This window comes from Pan troglodytes, chromosome 1 (assembly GCF_028858775.2).
Source record: "Pan troglodytes isolate AG18354 chromosome 1, NHGRI_mPanTro3-v2.0_pri, whole genome shotgun sequence".
Taxonomy (NCBI): domain Eukaryota; kingdom Metazoa; phylum Chordata; class Mammalia; order Primates; family Hominidae; genus Pan; species Pan troglodytes.
Genome location: NC_072398.2, coordinates 155,211,751 through 155,235,214, shown reverse-complemented (window position 1 = coordinate 155,235,214; position 23,464 = coordinate 155,211,751). Strand labels below are relative to the sequence as shown.

Genomic DNA, 23,464 nt, shown 5'->3' with positions numbered 1-23,464 from the left:
CACCGCTCACTGTAGCCTCCACCCCCTGCCCCACAGCTCAAGTAATTCTCTCACCTCTGCTTCCCCAGTAGCTGAAACCACAGGCTTGGGCAACCACGTCTGGCTCATATTTTTATTATTTGTAGAGACGGGGGTCTTGCAACATTGCCCAGGCTGGTCTGGATCTCCTGGAACCGCCTTTGCAAAATTATAACTGAGGAAATTATGGCAGTGAAAGAAATCAGACCTAACGGATTCCATCTTGCTTCTAACTTTTGTTATTGAGACTAGTGTCGCTCTGTCGCCCAGGGTGGAGTGCAGTGGCGTGATCTCTGCTCACTGCAAGCTCCGCCTCCCGGGTTTAAGCCATTCTCCTGCCTCAACTTCAGGAGTAGATGGGACTACAGGCGCCCACCCCCAGGCCCGGCTAATTTTTTGTATTTGTAGTAGAGACGGGGTTTTAGCCAGGATGGTCTCCATTCCCTGACCTCGTGATCCGCCCGCCTTGGCCTCCCAAAGTGCTGGGATTACAGGCGTGAGCCACCGGCCGCTTCTAACTTTTAAGCTGTCCTTCTTCATTCCTGAACCTAGGCTGAACCAATTTAGGGAGGAATTCAGTTTATGGTTTGACTCTGAAACGAAATTGATAATATCCCTTTCCCAAAAAGACCGCTTTCTTGCCTGGGGACCAGTCTGCCTTTGCAGAACCAACAGATTAGCTACGAGATTAGAAATTACAGTTTAGAGGTCATGCAGCCTCTGGCTCCAAGTGTCTGAACCTCCCCAAATTGCTCCTGGGGATAACATCACTATTGTAAAACCTAAGATAAGTTCTTGAGATATTTTGCAGACCCTGCTCTCCATGGATCAGTTGAAACCACCCAGATTGGTAATTTGGCTCAACCAGTTCTGCCATCCTACCGAGGAACAGAAAACAGCAAGAAAAACTCACGTCTACCCACTATGAGTCCATCTCCAACCTGACCCATCAGCACGCCCTACTTCCCAAGCCCCTAATCGCCAAATTATCTTTAAAAACTCTGAATACTGCTTGGGGAGACTCTTCTAGTAAGAATAAAACTCCGGTCTCCCGCACAGCCGGCTCTGCATGAATTACTCTTTCTCCATTGCAAGTCCCCTGTCTTGATAAATGGGCTATGGGTCAGCAGCAGGCAAAGTGAACCCCAATATTGGGTGGTTACACTCCTAGGATCAAGCAATCCTGCTGTCCGGCTTCCCAAAGTGCTGGGATTACAGGCGTAAGCCACCGCGTCCAGCTAGAACAAATGATTTCTTAAAAGCAACTCAGATATTTAAATATTATTTAAAACTGTTTCTAGACAAATCGGAGTGACTATGGGACAAGCATATGGTCGCAGGACTTTGGACGCAGGCAGTGAGGACACCTACGAGCTATCAGTGGGGTCCTACGGCAGCCGTGGAACTGCTCTGCCTTGCAGGCGAAAGTGTGGTCAGCTATATCGGAGCGCGATGGGGGCCTGAGAGGCGCATCTGCGCAGGCGCCCGGCTCCTAAGTCTACCCAGGAACTGACCCTGCTCTCTCTTTTCCCTGTTAGACATGGTAAGTGTGACTTTAGCGCTGCTGTCCGGATGGGTTGGTGGCAGACAGGGTAGAGTAGGGTTAAGCACACTGGTCACCTTAGGATTGGTTTCCTGGTGCTGGAGAATGGTTAGGACACAGGCCTTGGAAGGTTTTTTGAGTGTGAAATATTACTCAGCGTTTTCTGCAGACCTCGCGGGCAATGCCGCTTCTAATTTTATCTAGGCCTTCTTCTGTAGGGAGGGCCTGTTAAGAGTTGAGCAGCCCGATTTCTGAACCCCTCTAAAAAGCTGTGGCTGATTGGTGGCTTTTTTTTTCTTGGAGAGGGGGTGTCAAAGATTTCTTTAAAATCGTTAGTGATGTGGTCTCGCTTTAAGATTTTTAATGGGATCAGAGGAAAATTCGGTACTTAATCACTTCCGGTAATCTTCGTGACCTGTTATAGTGACTGCAGTGTACTCTCAATGAGGAAGATATAGATACGAAAAGAACTAGAGCCGCATCACATGGGGACTTCTGCAAATACAGAGACTCGGATTAAAGGTGGAGAAGATGGAGCTAATGGAACTGCTTATTTAATACATTTGAACAACTTTTGGGGTACTTAGGTGCTTTGAAACCTCTATTTGATTAAGCAAGAATTCGCTTGCAAGTTAAGGGTTAGATTTTTTTATTTTTTAAAAATATGGTTTCTGCCACATGTAAACCGTGAGTTGTCCTAAAATGATAAGCTTTGATATTCTATGGTGTTTATTTTTTACTTATCTTTTTGAATGAAAAGTGAACAACAAGAAATGCTGGTGGTAATTTTTTGGGTCAATGATGAGTTGGCATGTATTCTGAATCTAAAGTTGATTATTACTACTTTAGCTCTAGAATTACTCTGAGACCTGAAAATTACCTGAATCGTGACTAAGACGAAGCCTGAATGATTTAAGTTCTTTTTTGTTGGATACAATTTGTTGTTGTTGTTGTTTTGGTTTTGTTTTTGAGTCGGTCTCCGGTCGCCCAGGATGGAGTGCAGTGACACAACCTCAGTTCACTGCAGCCTTAATTTCCCTGGCTCAAGCGGTCTTCTACCTCAGCCTCCCTAGTTAGTTACAATTTTTAAATGGAACGTTTTCCTATTACAAGATGAAATCAAGTGAAAATTGAGATGTATGTTGAATCTATGCTGTGGGGCAGAAGAACGTTGTAGAGGTAAACATTGATGAGATTACCACTTTATTTTGAAAGGGCACTCCACAGAAGGATGTTATTATCAAGTCAGATGCACCGGACACTTTGTTATTGGAGAAACATGCAGATTATATCGCATCCTATGGCTCAAAGAAAGATGATTATGTATGTATAATTTTTTTATGTTGGAAAGTTTATTTTAAAGAAGTGTGACAGTCATAAGCAGTGAGACAGTATATTTTATGTCTTAAAATGGCATCCAACTCCATGCAGAGAACTGAGGATGTGCTGTGCCTTTGAACTTCAGTTAAGTGTGCTTTGGACGTCTGAGGCTGTGGGCTTATTAGAATCGCAGTTTTTACCTATACTGAGAGGGCTTGCCAGACAAAGTAGATGAGGGTTTGAGGTACAAAACGGGTTTCTCTTTTTGTAGTTAGGGGTAATACTTTCAAGGTCAATGATGTGTTGGCATGTATTATCTGAATCTATTGCTGATGTGTAATAACACTTTAGCTCTAGAATTACTCTGAGACCTTGAAAAAGTTTTACCTTAAATTTTTAAATTTCGAGGAAAACTCTGGGACAATCTTAGCAAAAAGTAGTAAACAACTTAGTTAAGAGTAAATGTTTTTCCCTGTAGTATCCAAACTCAGTTGTCTTAGTCTACCGATTTGTGGGATATATGGTATGTATTAATTTTTTACTTAAGTGTTAGGTTCCCATAACCTTGAAAATACTCTAGTAGCAATCGTGGAGTTAAGGTCATATGGATGGGGCTGGACTCGTTTCTGCCTTTATCTGCTATCTATCTTTATGCCCTGAATTTGGGTTAGTAGCAAACTAAGATGCACCACCTGTTAAAAAACTTCTTTTTTTCCTTTTGAGAGCTATAACCTCACTTTGTTGCCCAGACTGGAGGACAGCGGTGCGATCTGGGCTCACTGCAGCCTCCATCTCCTGGGTTTAAGTGAGCCACCTGAATAGCTGGGATTACAGGCACATTCAACCATGCCCAGCTAGTTTTTGTATTTTTCGTAGAGACTGAGTTTTGCTATGTTGGCCAGAGTGGTCTCAAACTCCTGACCTCAAGTGATCTGCCTGCCCCAGCTTTCCAAAGTGCTGGGATTACAGGCAGGAGCCACCACCCAGCCACAAAACTTCTTAAAATATAATGCATTGTTGAGTGTGGGAAAAATTTGTTTCTGGAATCCTAATACTAATTTTCATGTATCATTGATTAGCCACTGTTTTATCTGGGCTTAAACATCTTTGGCATGTTTAGGGCATTTTGATTTTTCATGTAGTTATATAATTTACTAATAGATAATAGGTTTTGTACAGAGTCCACATTAAAATAGATGTCTGATAAATATGGTATAGGTACTTGGAAAGAAATACTCTCCCTGAACTTCACTGATGAAAAAGGTAGATGTTTTTCTGTCTCTGGCTCATGGGAGAAACTAAAGCACTGTTTGTATTGTCAGCCATAGATTAACTAATCCTGTGCTTCTCAGATAATTGTTTTTTTCTGATAATAGTTGTGTCTGAAGATGGCTTCTAACATTGAGCAGCACAGATTTTAAACTCACTACTGATCAGTGCTGTTAAGGTCAGGAGAGGTAAAAATAGCAGCATGGCTAATGAGTTACCTTTGTGTTTAATCTCTTTATAACTTGTTACCAGTTCAAATGACAGATTTAAGAAATTGTGTATTATTTTAGGAATACTGTATGTCTGAGTATTTGAGAATGAGTGGCATCTATTGGGGTCTGACAGTAATGGATCTCATGGGACAACTTCATCGCATGAATAGAGAAGAGATTCTGGCATTTATTAAGTCTTGCCAACATGAATGTGGTGGAATAAGTGCTAGTATCGGACATGATCCTCATCTTTTATACACTCTTAGTGCTGTCCAGGTAAATACTAATCAAAATTGCAACGATCTTGATAGTATGTTCTCTTACTTCAGAGTTGGAAATTGAAACTGTGTCAGGATTTGGTCAAAAAGTTTTGTTACAAGTGAAGCTGTCCTACAAGGTCAATGATGTAATGGCATGTATTAGCTGAATCTAAAGTTGATGTGAGTTCTAAAATTACACTGAGACCTTGGAGGGTGAAATTTTTATCTTCAGTATGTGTAAATACTGTAAAATAGCTAAATGGAGCTATTTGATTTTGATATTAGTGAACATCTACCTGGTGGTTTAAAGTCTTTCTGGTACTGGGTGCTGAGATGGGAAGATCAGGACTTTGTGTGTATGTGAGTTAGTATACTTGAGTATCTTGGAATGCCAAGTTAAAATTTATATGTAGAAAATTATACTTTAAAGATTTGAGTTTTCTTGATACTATCTAATTTTATTCAATAACAGGAGAGTCTGCATATTTGAGAAAAGGTTATACACAGAGACAAAAGGATGTGCCTGACAACTTAAAAAGAGTTGAGCATAAGATCATTAGAATAAACCTGAAAGGGACATTTACCTAATACTTGTCTTTATTGCAGATTCTTACGCTGTATGACAGTATTAATGTTATTGACGTAAATAAAGTTGTGGAATATGTTAAAGGTCTACAGAAAGAAGATGGTTCTTTTGCTGGAGATATTTGGGGTAATGTCAGATTTAGTCCATTCTACCCAAAATACCAATATTAAAATGTAGTGGTTTTGCTAGTAACCAGTTTATAAGTTTTTCATCTTTTCAGGTCCCACTAAGCAGCTGGTCTAACTGGAGTTAATGGTCTGCTGGAACTTCCAGCATGCACTGTGGTAGTTATATCAGCATATACAGGAGCACTGGAACAGAGGGGGCCAGTCTAAAAGATAAGGTAGGTGGAATTTTTTTCCCCAATATTTGGTGGCTTTGTAAAGTTTTTTAAAAACTACTTGCTGGAAAGGGAAAAATATTTAAAAAAAAAACTTTACAAACTTGCTGAATATTTGAGTGGAGGGAGGGAATAGAATTTTATTTGATAAACGTAGATAATCTCTGCTTTAGGGATGAACACAGTGCAGGCCAGAGAGACCAGCTGCTTCATGGGATGTGAAAAATCTACTTTTATAAAGTAGGGTAAGTTTATTTCATTATTAGAAATTGACTAATACTTTGGGTTCTATTAGTTTTCTTCTCTTTGGTTTTCTTCTCTTTCTGGGCTTTCTTTAAGCAGCTTAAGATAATTTGCTGTTACTTTTTTGTGGCAGGGTCTTGGCTCTGTCCAGGTTGGAGTGCAGTATTTTGGGAGACAGTTGCTGGGGCTGGAGAGCTCTGTTGCCCAGGCTGGAGTGCAGTGGTGCAATCTTGGCTCACTGCAACCTCCACCTCCCAAGCTCAAGCAATTCTCCTGCCTCAGCTTACAGAGTACCTGAGATGTGCACCACAACACCTGGCTGGTTTTTGTATTTTTAGTAGAGATGGGGTCCCCTGGCCTCATGTGATCCTCCTGCCTTGGCCACCAAAAGTGCTGGGATTTCAGGCCTGAGCCACAATGCCCAGCCCCACCTAATTTTTTTTAAAAAGTTTTTTGTAGAGATGGGGTCCCATTTTGTTGCCTCGGCTAGTCTCAAACTCCTAGGCTCCCAAAATGTTGGAATTATAGGCAAGAGCTACTGTGCCTGGTCAATTTGCTATTATTTTTGACAAAAGAATTTTCTTGGGAAGTAAAGGCACTTCAGATTTAGCTTTCCTCCTGACTACCCTGAAGTAAAAGTTAAGCTTGAACTCAATTTAAAGTGGTAGTTGTGCAGTGTTTGTTTTTAGATGACTCATGTATGATTTGGTAACACCTGCCTTGATTTGATCTATTTTTATTGTAGGAGAAATTGACACAAGATTCTCTTTTTGTGCGGTGGCAACTTTGGCTTTGTTGGTAAGCTTTGAATATTTGATTGAAATGATTAAAGTTCATGAATACTCTGGAATTTTTTTTTTTTTGAGTCTGATCTGCTGAATACTCTGGAATTTAACAGGCATTTTTTTTTTTCCTGTTTGTAGGGGAAGCTTGATGCTATTAATGTGGAAAAGGCAATCGAATTTGTTTTATCCTGTATGAACTTTGACGGTGGATTTGGTTGCAGACCAGGTTCTGAATCCCATGCTGGGCAGGTAATTTATGAATACAGATGAAAATGTATTGTCATTTTGGAAGCCAGTGTAGTAAAATAAGAAAATTGGTTATTTCAGTGTTTGTCAAATACACATAAAGTTAATTCGACTGTAATAGGGCATCTTACATAAGAATTGCTTAATTGCTATCATTACTTTGCTTTATATACTATATACCTTTCTCTGTCGGTGGATTCGTCTGACCTAAGCAAACATAAGTGGGTTTATAAGCACCAAAACACTTTTGTTTTCCATTAATTTTTCACTAACCATACAGATAAAAAAAAAAACACATTTTTCTTTCTTTCCTAAGATAAATTATGAACCTCTTTTCTTGTGCCAGAGAACACTGAATATGTGAATGGATGGCTGTGAAATACTAGCCATGAAGAAATTTTGACAATAATATTTCAGTGCAGACTAGTAATAGTATGCTTGTAATACTAGTAATAGTATGCTTGGATTTTTTCAGATATGTGGTATTAATACATGTTTGGAATTTTAAGTGTCAGATCAAGAAGAAAAACTTAAGATATAAAGTGGTGTTTTAATAATTTGAGTTTTATCACTTTTAATGTCAAGAAATTATTATACACATATACTTTATGTCTGTAATTTTAGATCTATTGTTGCACAGGATTTCTGGCTATTACAAGTCAGTTGCATCAAGTAAATTCTGATTTACTTGGCTGGTGGCTTTGTGAACGACAGTTACCCTCAGGCGGGCTCAATGGAAGGCCGGAGAAGGTATTGTTTGATAAGCCATATTCTGCTAGCTTTAGAACCTTGAGTGAATGCTGCTGCTTTGTCTTGCCTGTTTCTGTATTGTAAATTGGCCATGAGCTTATTTGTTACCTTTCCCTGTTGTGAATTTTCAGTAATACATCCTACTAAAAGACTCCCCTTGACAAAGTAGACCCCCATGAGTTGAAATACTCATTGATCCTAATGTCCATTTCCAGACAGTCTTGTACAGGAATCTCCATGTTTAAGGACAGTTGATTTTGGCAAATTGGATTTTTTAAAAATTAGACTACAGAATTTTTGTTTGCAATCTTCTTATTTAAGGAATACCCAGATAATTTGGTTTGGAGAGAAGATTATTAAATTTTCCTCCACATGATAGGTCTCTCTTATCAGGTCTGTAAGGGACAAATAGTGAATACTCATTTGCAACTATGTAATTGTCCTGTAGAGCAAGTGCAGCCATAAGTGGTAAGAAATGAATGAGTATGGCTGTGTTCCAATTACAATTATTATGGATGGATATACTCGTATTTCCTATGTCAGAACTATTTTTTTTTTGAGATGGAATCTTACTCTGTTGCCCAGGCTGGAGTGCAGTGACTCTTGATTCACTGCAACCTCCGCCTCCCAGGTTCAGGCAGTTCTGCCTCAGCCTCCCAAGTAGCTGGGACTACAGGCGCACGGCTAATTTTTGTATTTTTATTAGAGACGGGGTTTCACCATATTGGCCAGGCTGGTCTCAAACTCCTGACCTCGTGATCTGCCTGCATCAACCTCCCAAAGTGCTGGGATTGTAGGCGTGAGCCACCATGCCTGACCCAGGACTATATTTAAATGATTTATAAATGTAAAAACTATTCCTACACTATAGATTTGACTCAAGGATTGTAGCTTGCTGTGCCCCTGCCCTCTGAATGGGACGTGGTGGTACAGTAGCTGGGATTACAGTCATACACCACCACGCCCGTCCAATTTTGTATTTTTAGTAGAGATGGGGTATCACCATGTTCATCAGGCTGATCTCGAACTCCTGACCTCAGGTGATCTACCCGCCTCAACCTCCCAAAGTGCTGGGATTACAGGCGTGAGCCACTGTGCTCGGCCTGTATTTTTATTTTTAAACCTTAGTATTTCTGAATAACAACAGGTAGAGAAACACCCGCAGTAGCTGTCTACAATAGAGTGAAATAAAAAGCCTGAGGAACTGTCAACAGAAAAATGGGTGGCCGTGGGGAGCACCGGGGCCTGCACGTGCACACAATCTAGGGCAGCTTCTAATGAGTCTATGAGTTACTCAGGGATCTCATTAAAATGAGATCAGCCTTGAGTGGGGTTTTCTTCTTTATAGACTTCTGTCACCATATTTTGAAGAGCAAGGGTTTAGTTGATTTTAAGCAGGTGTGTACCCCCCTGGACAGTGCTTGTAGAAAAACAGAACTATACCCATGGATTTCATGATTATACTGCTAGCTTCTTGGTTAAGGGGCTGAGTTAGGCATTCATTGCAGGTAGAAACAAGGCAGATGCATGCTTATCAGTGAGTACTGAGATATTTAGCATGGTTACCTATGAATTGAAGTTTGGTCTCTTCTTACCCATTAATTGATTATCTTTCATTCTAAGCAAGTATTTCATACCGTGCATATCAGTATATCCCTGGATTTCGTCCTTCCACATGGTTTGACACTTTGAACATCAGATTACCTAAGAGTGAGACTTAACCCACTTTTTAAATTGTTCTCAAAATTAGGGAAATAAAAGAGAATGAAATTGTGGCAACTTTTTTCCCTCCTAGTTACCAGATGTATGCTACTCATGGTGGGTCCTGGCTTCCCTAAAAATAATTGGAAGACTTCATTGGATTGATAGAGAGAAACTGCGTAATTTCATTTTAGCATGTCAAGATGAAGAAACGGGGGGATTTGCAGACAGGCCAGGAGATATGGCAAGTAATATTTCTGACATATTTCTATAAATTATTTCAGTGTTGCATTACTTCATGGTTCCATGGATTTCCAGGGTGGCATTCCGAGTGTTGCTTTGAAAGCAGTTTTTTTTTCTATTTATTGTAGAGTGTATGAAGGATATAGAACAATCTTACAGAAATTTCTTGTCGCTTGTTGCTAACAAAATTAGTATATGGTAAAGGTCAGGTATTCATAATTTGAAGTTAAAGAAGTTTTCATTTTGTAATCTGTATATAAATTCTTTTTTAAATAGGTGGATCCTTTTCATACCTTATTTGGAATTGCTGGATTGTCACTTTTGGGAGAAGAACAGATTAAACCTGTTAATCCTGTCTTTTGCATGCCTGAAGAAGTGCTTCAGAGAGTGAATGTTCAGCCTGAGCTAGTGAGCTAGATTCATTGAATTGAAAGTTGCATAGTATAGTTTTGCCATTTTAACATTTCTGTATTTGAAGTGCTTATCGAATCTAAAAGTGACTACTGTTAATATTTTGTATATTGTGTTAAATTAATTTTAATAAATTATATAATTATACATATTGTAAAATAAAGACCGGTATTTTATTTTCTGCTTTTTATTCTGAAGTCCTGTTATTCTGACTACAGTTCTTTGTGTATACTTCTGTGTCTGTTATGTTCAATAACTGAGCTAACATAAAATAACTCTAGGTTTCTACTTGATTTTTCCCCCATGTATACCTTTCATCTGTTCTATAGCAAGTTGATGTAAAATGGTTTGTCAACAAGAATGTTAACTGATGAAAGTGGATAGAACCCATACATGAATTAAATGATGCACAAAATAAATGGCTGTTGAAATTTGGAAATGATTGATAGGTTTGAATATGGTTATTCTGAATTGGTCACAGACTTAGGTTAAATGGCAATCTACCATCTTAAAATGGGGTTGTGATTCGGACTATACTTTTTTTTTTTTAGCATTTTATATATCAGAATTACCCAAAGAAGGAGTTGTCTTCAAATAAGGAAACATTAACGGGTAAGTTGATGGTCACCACAGTATTTTTTTGCACCTGTCTTTTTCTTAAAAAGCTAAAACGGGTACAATCACTCTTTTTTATTTTTTTGTGACGGAATCTCTGTTGCCCAGGCTGGAGCGCAGCAGCATGATCTCAGCTTAACTGCAACCTCCGTCTGCCGGGTTTAAGCAATTCAGCCGCAGCCTCTCGAGTAGCTGGGACTACAGCCGCACACCACCATGCCCGGCTAATTTTTTTGTTACTTTAGTACAGACAGGGTTTCACCATGCTGAGGAGCTGGAGACCAGCCTGACCTTGTGATCCACCCACCTCGGCCTCCCAAAGTGCTGGGATTACAGGCGTGAGCCACCACGCCTGGCCTAAAATGAGTACAATCACTCTAGGGGTTTACAGTTTTGGTGAAAGTGAGGTATTCTCTATTTTTAAATTTTATTTTTTAGAGACAGGGTCTTCCTTTCTTCCCCAGGCTGGGGCGTAGTAGTGCAATCACAACTCACTGTAACCTTAAACTCCTGGGCTCAAGCAGTCCTTCCACCTCAGCCTCCTGAGTACCAGGGTCTACAGGTACCTGCCACCATGCCCACTATGCCCAGCTGATTTCTTAATTTTGGGGACAGGCACTGTCTTCCCCAGGCTGGTCTCCGGAGGTGAAGTAATCCTCTGGCCTCAGTCTCCCAAAGTACTGGGATTACAGGCAGGAGCCATCGTGCCCGATCTGAAAATAAGGTTTTTTGATGGAAATTGAGATTTTTCTCAAGTGTGTTTGGAATGCCCTGTGCAATAATCATTCCAAGAACAGAGATGTTCTTAAGGACTGTTGTCACTGCATGTGGGTAAACCGCTGTGCATAACTGGTTTATTGAGATACTCAACAGTGGCAGGATTTCAGTAGTGGTGTAAATTAATGTCTTCTAATAGCCTCTGTATGGCAGTATCCAGATAATTTCGTCATGTTTAATCCATGGATCTCTGGTAAGTTGGTACTGTTGGCCTTATTTAAGGAATTTTCTAAAGGTCACCATTGCAAAGCTGGAGTTTGAACTTCTAGTGTGCCATTAACTGATTTATATGTTAGAAACCACAGTACTAGAAATTGGTAGATGGGGAATTGTTAACTGAGAGATCTTACCCAGTCAGTCTTTCCCTGTTTCCTACTCTACTATGCACACAGCCATGTGCATACTATCTTTTGATAATATAACTGTATCTTTCCTATATTTGGTCACAAGATCAACCTTAGGTGGGTTATGCTGTGTGAGCATTACACGTTCTCATTGTGTCAAAGGCACTGGGTGTACTGTGTTGGGTGGTTTCTACATTTAAAGATAAGCTAGTGTGCTTGGACGTGTGGGAAATGCATGTAACATTTGCAATAAGGGAGGTTGGGTGCTGTGAGAATAATGGGGCTAACAAATCGGGTGGTAATTGATGGGCCTTGCAGAGTTCTGGTCAGTCTGATACCTGCAGGCTGAGGATGTTCCAGTGAGGTTCATGTGGAAAGTTATGGGTTTGGGAATGGCTGGAAGCAGGGTCATAGACCTGAAGTACGTGAATCCATGTGGAAAGCTGAGCCTGCCTGCGCCTGCGCAGTGCAGCTTAGTGCGTCGGCGCGCAGTTCTCCCGCCCATTTCAGCGGCGCAGCTTCTGTAGTTGGGCTACTGGAGGGGTCGCTCAGAAACCTCATACTTCTCGGGTCAGGGAAGGTTTGGGAGGATGCTGAGGCCTGAGATCTCATCAACCTCGCCTTCTGCCCCGGCGGTTTCCCCGTCGTCGGGAGAAACCCGCTCACCTCAGGGTCCCCGCTACAATTTCGGACTCCAGGAGACTCCACAGAGCCGCCCTTCGGTCCAGGTGGTCTCTGCATCCACCCCTCCCGGAACGTCAGGAGCTGCGGGCGACCGGAGCAGCAGCAGCAGCAGCCTTCCCTGCCCCGCGCCAAACTCCCGGCCAGCTCAAGGCAAGGAGTGATTGGGTGGAGGAGTCTCCTTGAGGCTAGAGGCCGGCAGTTCATGGAGGCTCGGGGGCACGTGGGTGGTGGTTACCACAGTGAAGTTCAGTTGTGATTTGGTTGGGGCGTGAGATCTGAGTGCCCTGGGAATTTGGTGAGTCTGGGTGATTAGAAGCCTTGACTTTTCAAATTGGTTCTATTGCAAGACCTTGACTGTGGAGGGCTCAGTTCTGAGAAAGGCTGAAGTATCCCATATAACGTCCCTCACAGTGTCTGACAAATGACAGTTTGTGCGTGAGTTTGCTGATAGAAGTTGTGAGCTGATCTTTGGCTGCTGAATTTAATTCTCCAAATCCTGCTAAGGTGGGATAAAATAGATTAAACTGAACATTTCATCTAATTCAGGAAAATAATATGTTTAGTATTAAAAGATGTGGGCTGGGCGGTGGCTGACGCCTGTAATCCCAGCACTTTGGGAAACCAGGGTGGGCGGATCACTTGAGGCCGGGAGTTCCACACCAGCCTGGCCAACATGGTGAACCTCCCACCCCCATCCCCTATCTGTACTAAAAGTACAAAAATTATCTGGGTGTGGTGGCACGTGACTGTGGTCCCAGCTACTCAGGAGGTTGAGGTGGGAGGATGGCGAGTCCGGGAGGTCGAGGCTGCCGTGAGCTGAGATTGGGCCACTGCATTTCAGCCTGGGTGACACAGTGAGACCCTGACTCAAAACAAACAAAAAAGATGCATATCTTTCAAATCATTTATTATTTTGTTAGTCTCTATTCATGACAAAGCATCACCATTTTTCACACACGATTGCAACACAATGGTAAAGTAACAAATACCAAATCCAATGGTCATTTTTCAGTTCATCTCATGTGACCTTTCTGCTGTATTTAATGTTCTTAATTTCTTTATTTTTAGAAACAGAGTCTCGCTATGCTGCCCAGGCTGGTCTCAAACTCCTGGTCTCAAGTGCTCCTGCCTCAGTCTGCCCAAGCATTGGGATTACAGGCATGAGCCACTGCTGCCTGGCCTATGTTTTATGTTCTTGACTGGTCTTCTCTTAAACTCTTTTAATTTGGCTTCCTTGATTCCACTTGCCCCTGTTTTTCTGCTACCTCCCAGAGAATTGCTGTGCTCACCTTTGTTCCCAAATTATGGGCATGTCATTAAAGCTTTTTTTCCTAGGCCACTTCTACCTAGATGTGACTATCTCCACAGCTCAGATCTCATCTACATTCCAGACTTATTTCAGACTGTCTTCTAAAGTTTTTATTGATGGACTAATGGATACCTCAGACTCACTATATGATTAATTAAATTCCTCTCTGCACTTTTTTTTTTTTTTTGAGACAGAGTCTTGCTCTGTTGCCCAGGCTGGAGTGCAGTGGCATGATCATGACTCACTGCAGCCTCAAATTCCTGGGCTCAAGCGATCCTCCCACCTCAGCCTCCCGAGTAGCTGGGACCAAGGCATGTGCCCCTACATACAGATGGCTAATTTTTAAAATTTTTTTGTAGAGACAGTGTCTTCCTACGTTGCCCAGCCTGGTCTCGAACTTCTAGGCTCAAGTGATCCTCCTACCTCAGCCTCCCAAAATGCTGGGATTACAGGTGTGAGCCACTGCACCTAGCCCTCAAACTCTTAAGTGTTCTTCCATCCTTGTAGCTTACTTACTGTACCACCAGAGTTATGTGGAAAATGATCTTATCATGTCCCTTGCCACTTAAATCAGTAGACCTGTATCTGCAGGTAAAAGATCAAACTCTCTAGAGGATAGCCAAAGCAATTGGGATAGGTTTCTAATCATTACAGATTTATCCCCCATCATTTAATATTTACCCTGCTTTCGAACAAAACTGAGCTACTTGCAATTCCTCTAAAGCAACACGAATGTTCACATTGTCAGTCTAATCCCTCTCTTCATTAGATGCTTGGTCACCCACTTATTTATCAGTAATGATAACATTCACTAATTTATATGCACCTGCTTTGTTCTGGCTTCTTACTAGGCAGACGGTATCTTTGATCCTCACAACAATTCTGCAGAGTAGATTTTTTTTTTTGTTCTTGTTTTACAGATAGAACCAAGGCCCAAATAGGTGAACAAAGGTCCAAATTATGTTAGCAGCTGGGGATAATAATCTGCGCTCTCAAGGAACTTAAGGTTCAGTAGAGAAGACAGACTTAAAAATCAACAAATACACATTTAAGAGATAACTGTATTTGAGGTATTTATAATTTTTGAGGTATTTATAATTAAAGTATGGGGACAAAAGTGGGAAAAGACATTTCACAGAGTAAGTGCACCTTGAACTGGTCTTCAAGAATAAGTAGGAAGAAGAATGCCAGCCAAAGGGAAAGAGCTGGAGCGCATTCTTGAGAAAAACACGTGCAAAGGCACAGAAGAATCATGTAAAACTGCTAATAATTTTGCTTGGCTAGAGCAGGAGAGTGATCTAGGTAGATAAACTTGGATGTAGATATAGTTGTGAGAATTAGATCTGGGAGACAAATTTTGCCCAGAGACCCCCCCATGTTCAACACCAGGTCTCTGGTTTTGGTGACTGGATAGATGGTAGTAGAATTTTCTGATTCTGGGAATTTTGTAGGCAAAGCAAATTTTAGAGGGAAGATGATGAGCTCTGTTATGGACATGCTGAGTGTGAAAAGCCTGTGGGATATCCATATATTTATATTAAGATAATTGAATATAGGAAACTAGAGCTAAGAAGAGAGAAACTTGAGGGAAATATGGATTTGAAAGTTACCAGTATGTTGGGACCACAGCAGAGAATATGAAGATTATATAGCAAAATAGAGGTCAAGGAAGTAGGAGGAGAATTAAGACAAGTGAATGAGTTTCAAGAAAGGGTATATAGTCTAAAAGTAGTCTGAGAATAAGAAACAGCCCTCTCCATCTCCAGTTTCTGCATCTCCAGTTTCTGGCAACCACTCTCTTCCTTAGCTCCCTAAAGCCTAGGAATGCTAATGGAGCACATTTTATGCTGGTTCTACACACTTCTTTATGATAACACCCCTACACCCTGTCCACACCTTTGTAAATATTCTCTTTATCAAATTATCCCAATTTGAGTATATCATTGATTCCTGCTGGAACCCATATAATGAAGTTATATTTTACCCTATGGTGAGTATGGGGAGACACATAGGAATTGTAAGAAAGAGAGATACTGATCAGATTTGCTTTTCAGAAAGATTATTGGTGATGATTCGAAGAATAGATTAGAGAGGTGTAATACTGGAAGCAAGGAGAAGAAGAAGTAGGAAACTTGCACAAGGACCAAAGAAGATACAGGCTTAAAATGGGCTGGGAGGAGGAGAGAGGGATTTAAATTTTAGTGATGTTAAAAAAAAAGAATTCTAGCACTCAGTCACTGAGTGTTAGGGTTGATGAAGGAAGAATTGAGAATGTCTCCTAAGCTTATGACTTGAGTGACAAGGGACAAGCTGTTACAATTAACCATACTGGTAATAAAGAATTAATTTTGAGGGAAAGATAGAGTTCACTTTTGGACATTTAGAATGCTGTGAAGATGCCTAAAGGTTTATGCCCAAGAGATAGATATAGTGACCTGGAGCTACATTGTCTGATAGAATATTCTGTGATAATAGAAACGTTTCATACTTATGCTGTCCGATGTGGTAACTAGTAGCCGTATGTGGCTTTTGAGCATTTGAAAATGTTGCTAGTGTGACTGAGGAACAGAATTTAAATTGTATTTAATTTTGATTTAGTTAAATACATATGCTGTTTTATTGAACAATGCAGGTATAGAGCTGAGAACGGTTTTTGCACTTTTGAAGGATTAAAGAATCAAAAGAATATTTTGTGATATTAAAATTATATGAAATTTAGAATTCAATATGTAGAAATAAAGCCATTTTTAATCGAAACATAGCCATTCTCATTTATTTATGTATTATCTATGACTGCTTTTCTATGATAGTGTCAGAGCTGAGTAATTGTGACAGTGATTATATGGCCCACAAAAGCCTAAAATATTTGCCATCTGGTCCTTTATTTAAAAGTTTATGGGCTGGGCATGGTGGCTTATGCCTATAATCCCAGCACTTTGGGAGGCCGAGGTGGGCAGATCACCTGAGGCCAGGAGTTCATGACCAGTCTGGCCAACATGACAAAACCCTGTCTCTATTAAAAATACAAAAAAAAAAATAGCCAGCTGTGGTGGGCGTGCCTATAATGCCAGCTGCTTGGGAGGCTGAGGCAGGAGGATTGCTCGAACCTGGGAGGCAGAGGCTGCAGTGAGCTGAGATTGTGCCATTGCACTCTAGCCTGGGCAACAAGAGTGAAACTCCATCTCAAAAAAAAAAAAAGTTTATGCTGAGGCATGGTGGCTCATGCTTGTAATCTCAGTGCTTTGGGAGGCTGAAGTGGGAGGATTGCTTGAGGCCAGGAGTTCAAGGCTGCATTTAGCCAAGATCACACCACTGAATTCCAGCCTAAGCTACAGAACAAGAGTCTCACATACAGACAAAAAGGAAAAATTAAAAGTTTAGCAACCCCTGGTTTTCAGTTTAAGGAGTAGTTACAGCTATATACGAAGGCTTGAGAGTTGTCAGAAAATAGATGTTAATAGAAACAAAGAGGAGAGATGAGATGCCTGGAGACGCATAATGTTGATTTGTGAGGGAAAGCTTAAAAGTATGAAGCCCTGGAGGCCAACAGTTAAGAGGCAGAGGAAAAAGGAGATGGCAAAGGAAACTAAAAGTGGTTTAAAGGGAATTCAAGATAGAGAGTTGTGGAAATCAAAGAGAATAGGTGAACAGAGCCCAAACATTTTTAATTTTTTTTAGAACTTCTATGTGCCAAGAGGCTATGCTAGGTTGTTTAAGTACATTATTTAAAAATTTTATGACAATCCTGTAAAATAGGTAATAGCTTACATCAGTAGATAAGTACCTAAATAAGGAACTGAAGCCAATTGAGTCTAAAATGCCATTTGCATAGGGGAAAGAAATTCAATGAAGAAATTAACAGAAGAAGGTTAAAAGAGGTCTAATAATTATTATACAAATGAAACATATGTCTTAGTCTGTATTCTGTTGCTTTTAAAAGAATACTTGAAACTGGGTGATTATCAAGAAAGAAAACATATTTCTTGGAAGTCTGGAGGCTGGGAAGTCCAAGGTCAAAGGAGGCACATTTAGTGAGGGTCTTTGTGCTGGTGGAGTCTCTGTAGAGTCCTGTAGTGGTACAGGGCATCACATGGAGAGGGAGCTGAGCATGGTAGCTCAGGTCTCTCATCCTCTTCTTATAAAACCACCAGTCCTACTCTCGTGATAACCCATTAACCTATTAAATCATGAATGGATTAATTCATTCATGAAGGCAGAGCCCTCACGCCCCATCACCTCTTAAAGGCCCCACCTCTGTCCTGCCACACTTCACTGGGGATTAAATTTCAATGTAAGTTTCGGAGGGGACAGATATTCATACCTTAGCAACACATCTGGTATATTTGAAGATTAAAGGGTAATTTATGATTTTAGCCAGAGTAGTTGCAGTGAACTTGTAGAGGCAAAAGCTATATTAGCATATTTTTGTATATTTATCAATAATGTCATTAATTTTGTTATAATCTGTTTATTTTCAAAAATCATTTTCACATGAAGTTTTATAGAAAGTGAACATAGTGGTTTGGTGCGGTGACTCAGGCCTCTAATCCCAGCACTTTGGGAGGCCGAGGCAGGCAGATCATGAGGTCAGGAATTCGAGACCAGCCCAGCCAACATGGTGAAACCCCATCTCTACTAAAAATACAAAAATTCACTGGGTGTGGTGGTGGGTGCCTGTAATCCCAGCTACTCTGGAGGCTGAGGCAGGAGGATCATTTGAACTTGGGAGGTGGACGTTGCAGTGAGCCGAGATCATGCCACTACGCTCCAGCCTGGGTGACAAGAGCAAGACTCTGTCTCAAAAAACAAAAAAAAAAGAAAAAGAAAAAAAGAAAAAAAGGAAAGTGAACATGGTATAAATTATAATGAGTAATACATCATTGCATAATTCAAATATTTAAGAATTGACTGTTAATTTTTCAAATTTAGGTTCATACTTTGGAAACAAAAGAGCTTATGCAGAAAACACAGTTGCATCAAATTTTACTTTTGGTGCAAGCTCATCTTCTGCACGAGATACTAATTATCCTCAAACACTTAAAACTCCATTGTCTACTGGAAATCCTCAGAGATCAGGTTATAAGAGCTGGACACCACAAGTGGGATATTCAGGTAAAATAAGTGGAAGATTAACCTAGATGATCTTTTGAAACTTAAAAGTTTTATAAATTATAAATTAGGGTTATTAAGTTCATTTGAATGTATCTATAACTGATATGAATGAAAAATAAATACATTAGTTTACCTCTATCCATAATTTGAGTCTAGATTAATAAGGCAACATAGTTTCTGAAATTGTTTGTTAATAAATGTAAGTCTACATTATTTTAACCATTCTGACAAAAACCACACAAGAAAGAGAAACCTCTCCCTTTTATACATGATGTCATTTAAATCTAAAAGTTGACCCTGATATTACTAGTGAGTGGTTTTTTTATACTTAAATTTTAATTTTTATCTAAATCTATGAGATTTTCTTGAAGAGTAGATAGATAAAATAGGTTTTCATGTATAACAGTTTTCTAAGGTATATACAACAGAATTTCTTGGTTACAGGGTATGTTATGTAAATGCATATATTTATAAGATAATGACAAATTATTTTTTAAAGTAGTTCCACCAAAGTATAAATGGTAGTTAAGTTTATATTAGATCTACAGAAGTCAGTTTTAGCTCTGTAGTAGAATATGACCTTCCTATTTTTTTTTTTTTTTTTAATTTTTTGAGACAGAATCTCACTGTGTCGCCCAGGCTGGAATGCAGTGGTGTGATCTCGGCTCACTGCAATGTCTGCTTCCCGGGTTCAAGTGATTCTTCTGCCTCAGCCTCCTGAGTAGCTGGGACTACAGGTGCTTGCTACCACGCCCGGCTAATTTTTGTATTTTTAGTAGAGATGGGGTTTCACCATACTGGCCAGGCTGGTCTCGAACTCCTGACCTCATGATCCACCCACCTTGGCCTCCCAAAGTGCTGGGATTACAGGCATGAGCCACTGTGCCTGGCTGACCTTTTTATTTACTTTTATTTTTATTTTTATTTGTTTGAGATGGAGCCTTGCTCTGTCGCCCAGGCTGGAATGCAGTGGCGCAACCTGGCTCACTGCAACCTCTGCCTCCCAGATTCAAGCAATTTTCCTGCCTCAGCCTCCCGAGTAGCTGAGATTACAGGCATGCACCACCACGCCTGGCTAATTTTGTATTTTTAGTAGAGACAGGGTTTTATCATATTGGCCAGGCTGGTCTTGAACTCCTAACCTCGTGATCCGCCCACCTTGGCCTCCTAAAGTGCTGGGATTACAGGTGTGAGCCACCGCGCCCAGCCCTGACCTGTTTATTTTTAAGTAGAAAATAAATACCAAGTTCCAGTGGAAATTCAATAGACATATAAAAGACATCTCTAAGGTTCTAAAAATACATTTATGCTGTTATCGCTCTGTTGTAAATAACATAATAATGAGCATCCTAATACATAAAGCTTTTTTCTGAGTCTCTTATTATTTCCTTAAAACACACCCTTAGAAGTCAAATTACTGAAACATAGGGAAATTACCTTTTTTATTTTTTTAATTACCATTTTTTGTTTTTTTTTTTTGTTTTTGAGACGAAGCCTCGTTCTATTGCCCAGGCTGGAGTGCAGTGGCACCATCTTGGCTCACTGCAACATCCACTTCCTGGGTTCAAGTGATTCTCCTGCCTCGGCCTCCCGAGTAGCTGGGATTACAGGCGTGCATCACCATGCTCGGCCAATTTTTGTTTTTTTAGTAGAGATGGGGTTTTGCCATGTTGGCCAGGCTGGTCTCGAACTCCTAGCCACAAGTGATCCTCCCACCTCAGCCTCCCAAAGTGCTAGGATTACAGTTGTGAGCCACTGCGCCTGGCCAAAATTACCATTTTTTAAGAATCTCAGATATATTACCAAATTTCTTTTGAGAACTGGACTAATTTTTAATTCCATCAATAGTGTATAAGGAAAGCCAGTCATACTCTATCCTCATCATTACTAACTTCTAAAATTTATTATGATTATTGGCTAATTTAATCATCATCATCATAATCATAAGATTATTATTAAATTAGCCAATAATCATTATCATAATAAATTTTATTGGTTATTATGGTATGCTCTTATTAACAATGTGTAAGAGTCCACTTCAACATTTGATATTGTTAGACTCAATATTTTCCAACCTAACAGTTGTAAAATACTACCTGAGTTTTTTATTTTCTGAGTTTTCATTTTCCTGATTACTAGTGAGATTATCTTTTTCTGTACTTTTGGGCTATAGATCTTTAATAATGGTCTGTGAAATTAATGTTCATGTCTTTTACTCATTTTTCTTTAGGCTTATTTTTCTGGATTTGTAGCAATACTTTATATATTCTGAATAATAAATATTTTGATGACTTTTCTGTTTGTTTGTTTGTTTGTTTGTTTGTTTGTTTTGAGAAGGAGTCTCGCTCTGTAGCCCAGGCTAGAGTGCAGTGGCGCGATCCCGGCTCACTGCAAGCTCCACCTCCCGGGTTCACGCCATTCTCCTGCCTCAGCCTCTCGAGTAGCTGGGACCACAGGCACCCGCCACCACGCCTGGCTAATTTTTTGTATTTTTAGTAGACATGGGGTTTCACCGTGTTAGCCAGGATGGTCTCGATTTCCTGGCCTTGTGATCCGCCCACCTCGGCCTCCCAAAGTGCTGGGATTACAGGCATGAGCCACCGCGCCCGGCCTTTTCTGTTAGCTTCTATGTTTCCAGTGCTTTTTTAACTCTGATGGGTCATTATGTCTAGCTGTGTGCCAATATCACACCATCTTTAGCTTTATAATAAGTCTTGATATTTTGTAGGACAGCCTTACCACCTGCACCCTCCACAAGCCACCTTACTCTTCTTTAGAGGAGTCTTGATTCTTCTTGGCCCTTTGCTCTTCCGTGTAAATTTTGGGCCAATTTTTCAAGCTCCACCAAAAAACATATTGAGGTTTTGATTGAAATTATAGTTGTACTGAACCAATAGATCCTTTAGGGAGAATTGAAATAAGAGGCTAACTGATATCTACAGATTGCATTATTTTGTCCTCTTGATTAAGAATTTCCTCTACAATGGATGTCCTTTGGTGGACATTCACATGGATTGCAAATATTTTAAATTTTATGTCCAATCTTAAAGGTCCATTCGTAGCCTCAAATGTTCTTGTCACCAGTCTTTCAATCATGTTTCTTCCAAGTCCCAGCCATCTAGGTAAACCATTAGCAACTGCTTATAAATGAATCTAAACCTGTATTTCTGGCCATCTCTCATTCTAGACATGGTAAACAACCAAATGCACTGCTGAAAATTCTGCCCAGATGAGAGATCAAAATGAACAGGCCGGACTTGGTGGCTCATGCCTATAATCCCAACACTGGGAAGCTAAGACGGGAGGACTGCTTGAAGGCAGTCCAGCGTGGGCAACAAAAGGAGACCTCGTCTCTACAAAAAAAATTAAAATTAGCCAGGCATGGTGGCATGACTGTGGTCCCAGCTACTCAGAAGGCTAAGGTGGGAAGATCACTTGACCTCGGGAGTTTGAGGCCACAGTGTGCCATGATTGCATGCCATTGCACTCCAGCCTGGGTGACAGACCCAGACCCTGTTTCAAAAAAAAAAAAAAAAAACCTCAAAAAAGTTGTAAGAAAATAGTAATGAATATAGAATATCTCAAGGAAGGAGGAGTTTCTTAGCAGAAAAGCAATGAAAGAAATTATACAGAGAAAGATTGTCTATGCAGAAATAGAAATTTTTGAGATAGCAAAAGTATCAAGATTGGTAGCAACTGTAAATTACTGTCATTGATTTACACAATCCTCATAAAAAGATACTGAAAAACATTAAGACCTAGTAAACATTGTATAAAATGATGTAAACATTTCTAAAAAGGAAACAATATAGATAACAATGGATATATTAAATTATGTTCAATTTCAGTAGTACTTTTAAAAATACAGATTTAAGTGACAGTCCATTGAATTAGCCAATAGTCATAGTCATAATAAATTCTAGAAGTTAGTAATGACGAGGATACAGTAAGATTGGCTTTCCTCGTACACTGTTGATGGAATTAAAAATTAGTCCAGTTCTCAAAAGAAATTTGGCAATATATCTGAGATCCTTAAAAAAATGGTTTGTTTCAGTAATTTGAGTTCTAAGGGTACATTTTAAGGAAATAATAAGAAAACCAAAAAAAAGCTTTATGCTTCAGGATGCTCATTATTATATTATTTACAACGGAGACATAACAGCATAAATGTACTTCTAAAACCTTCTAGGAAATGTCTTCTATGTGTACTGAATTTCCACTGGAACTTGGTATTTATTTTCTAATTAAAAATAGGAAGGTCATATTCTATTACAGAGCTTAAACTGACTTCTGTAGATTTAATATAAACTTAACCACCAATTATAACATTACGTTCATGGGGAAAAGGTTTCTGAGACCTGAACACGTAGATTTTTAAGTGAATCCTTAAGTTTACTGCTGACTCAGATAGCATAAATATTCTTTTTGTGGGCATTTTAATAGAAGAATGGAAGAAGAAATGAATCCAGGTCAGGGAGGGAAAAGAGGGAGGAAAAGGAGTTAATTAAAAGGTTGACAAGGGAACAAAAGACTAGTTTGCTTCTTTGAAAATAAAATTTTAGAAATTTTTAGTCTGGAAAAAAAAACAAAGAAAAAAATTTTTAGTCTGACTTTTTTCATATGCCCTATATTTGAGTAATTTTATATACTTGATAAAACACTTCTATATGATTGCATTAATTCTTATAATAATCTT

At 39.8% G+C, this 23,464-nt stretch overlaps 2 protein-coding genes and 3 non-coding genes across 10 annotated transcripts in view; all 5 read left to right on the top strand.

Annotated features, from left to right (window-relative positions):
- Positions 1-1,423: 1,423 nt before the first annotated feature.
- On the top strand, positions 1,424-10,369 carry RABGGTB (Rab geranylgeranyltransferase subunit beta). 2 transcript variants are annotated; one of them, XM_009423630.3, is made up of 9 exons: positions 1,424-1,561; positions 2,777-2,884; positions 4,441-4,638; positions 5,229-5,334; positions 6,537-6,589; positions 6,715-6,825; positions 7,447-7,572; positions 9,368-9,517; positions 9,793-10,369. In XM_009423630.3, the coding sequence occupies exons 1-9, from the start codon at positions 1,559-1,561 to the stop codon at positions 9,931-9,933; spliced, it is 996 nt and encodes a 331-aa protein (XP_009421905.1). In that variant the 5' UTR covers positions 1,424-1,558; the 3' UTR covers positions 9,934-10,369. The 2 variants fall into 2 exon arrangements, with proteins under 2 accessions (XP_009421905.1, XP_009421916.1); XM_009423641.4 differs by lacking the exon at positions 4,441-4,638.
- On the top strand, positions 2,355-2,433 carry LOC112207312 (small nucleolar RNA SNORD45). Its single transcript, XR_002941743.1, has one exon. It is a non-coding gene; the product is annotated as a small nucleolar RNA SNORD45 (small nucleolar RNA).
- LOC112207310 (small nucleolar RNA SNORD45) lies at positions 3,172-3,255 on the top strand. The gene has a single exon (XR_002941741.1). It is a non-coding gene; the product is annotated as a small nucleolar RNA SNORD45 (small nucleolar RNA).
- On the top strand, positions 4,759-4,830 carry LOC112207311 (small nucleolar RNA SNORD45). Its single transcript, XR_002941742.1, has one exon. It is a non-coding gene; the product is annotated as a small nucleolar RNA SNORD45 (small nucleolar RNA).
- Positions 10,370-12,139: 1,770 nt separating the features above from the next.
- MSH4 (mutS homolog 4) overlaps positions 12,140-23,464 on the top strand; it is a 118,395-nt gene continuing 107,070 nt past the window's right edge. For 4 of the 5 annotated variants that reach the window (XM_524742.8, XM_063800242.1, XM_054684430.2 and 1 more), the window contains exons 1-2: positions 12,149-12,497; positions 18,586-18,768. In XM_524742.8, coding sequence (XP_524742.2) covers positions 12,254-12,497; positions 18,586-18,768 — 427 coding nt within the window. In that variant the 5' untranslated portion in view covers positions 12,149-12,253. Of the gene's footprint in view, positions 12,498-18,585; positions 18,769-23,464 lie in introns of all 5 variants that reach the window. The other variant, XM_054684436.2, reaches the window with a different exon arrangement.

Bases quoted from the DNA above. Each gene is read 5' to 3' on its own strand.
- RABGGTB (XM_009423630.3), top strand. The intron at 5,335-6,536 runs GTAATGTCAGAT...TTTTTATTGTAG, and splicing joins TTTTGCTGGAGATATTTGGG to GAGAAATTGACACAAGATTC. The intron at 6,590-6,714 runs GTAAGCTTTGAA...TCCTGTTTGTAG, and splicing joins TGGCAACTTTGGCTTTGTTG to GGGAAGCTTGATGCTATTAA.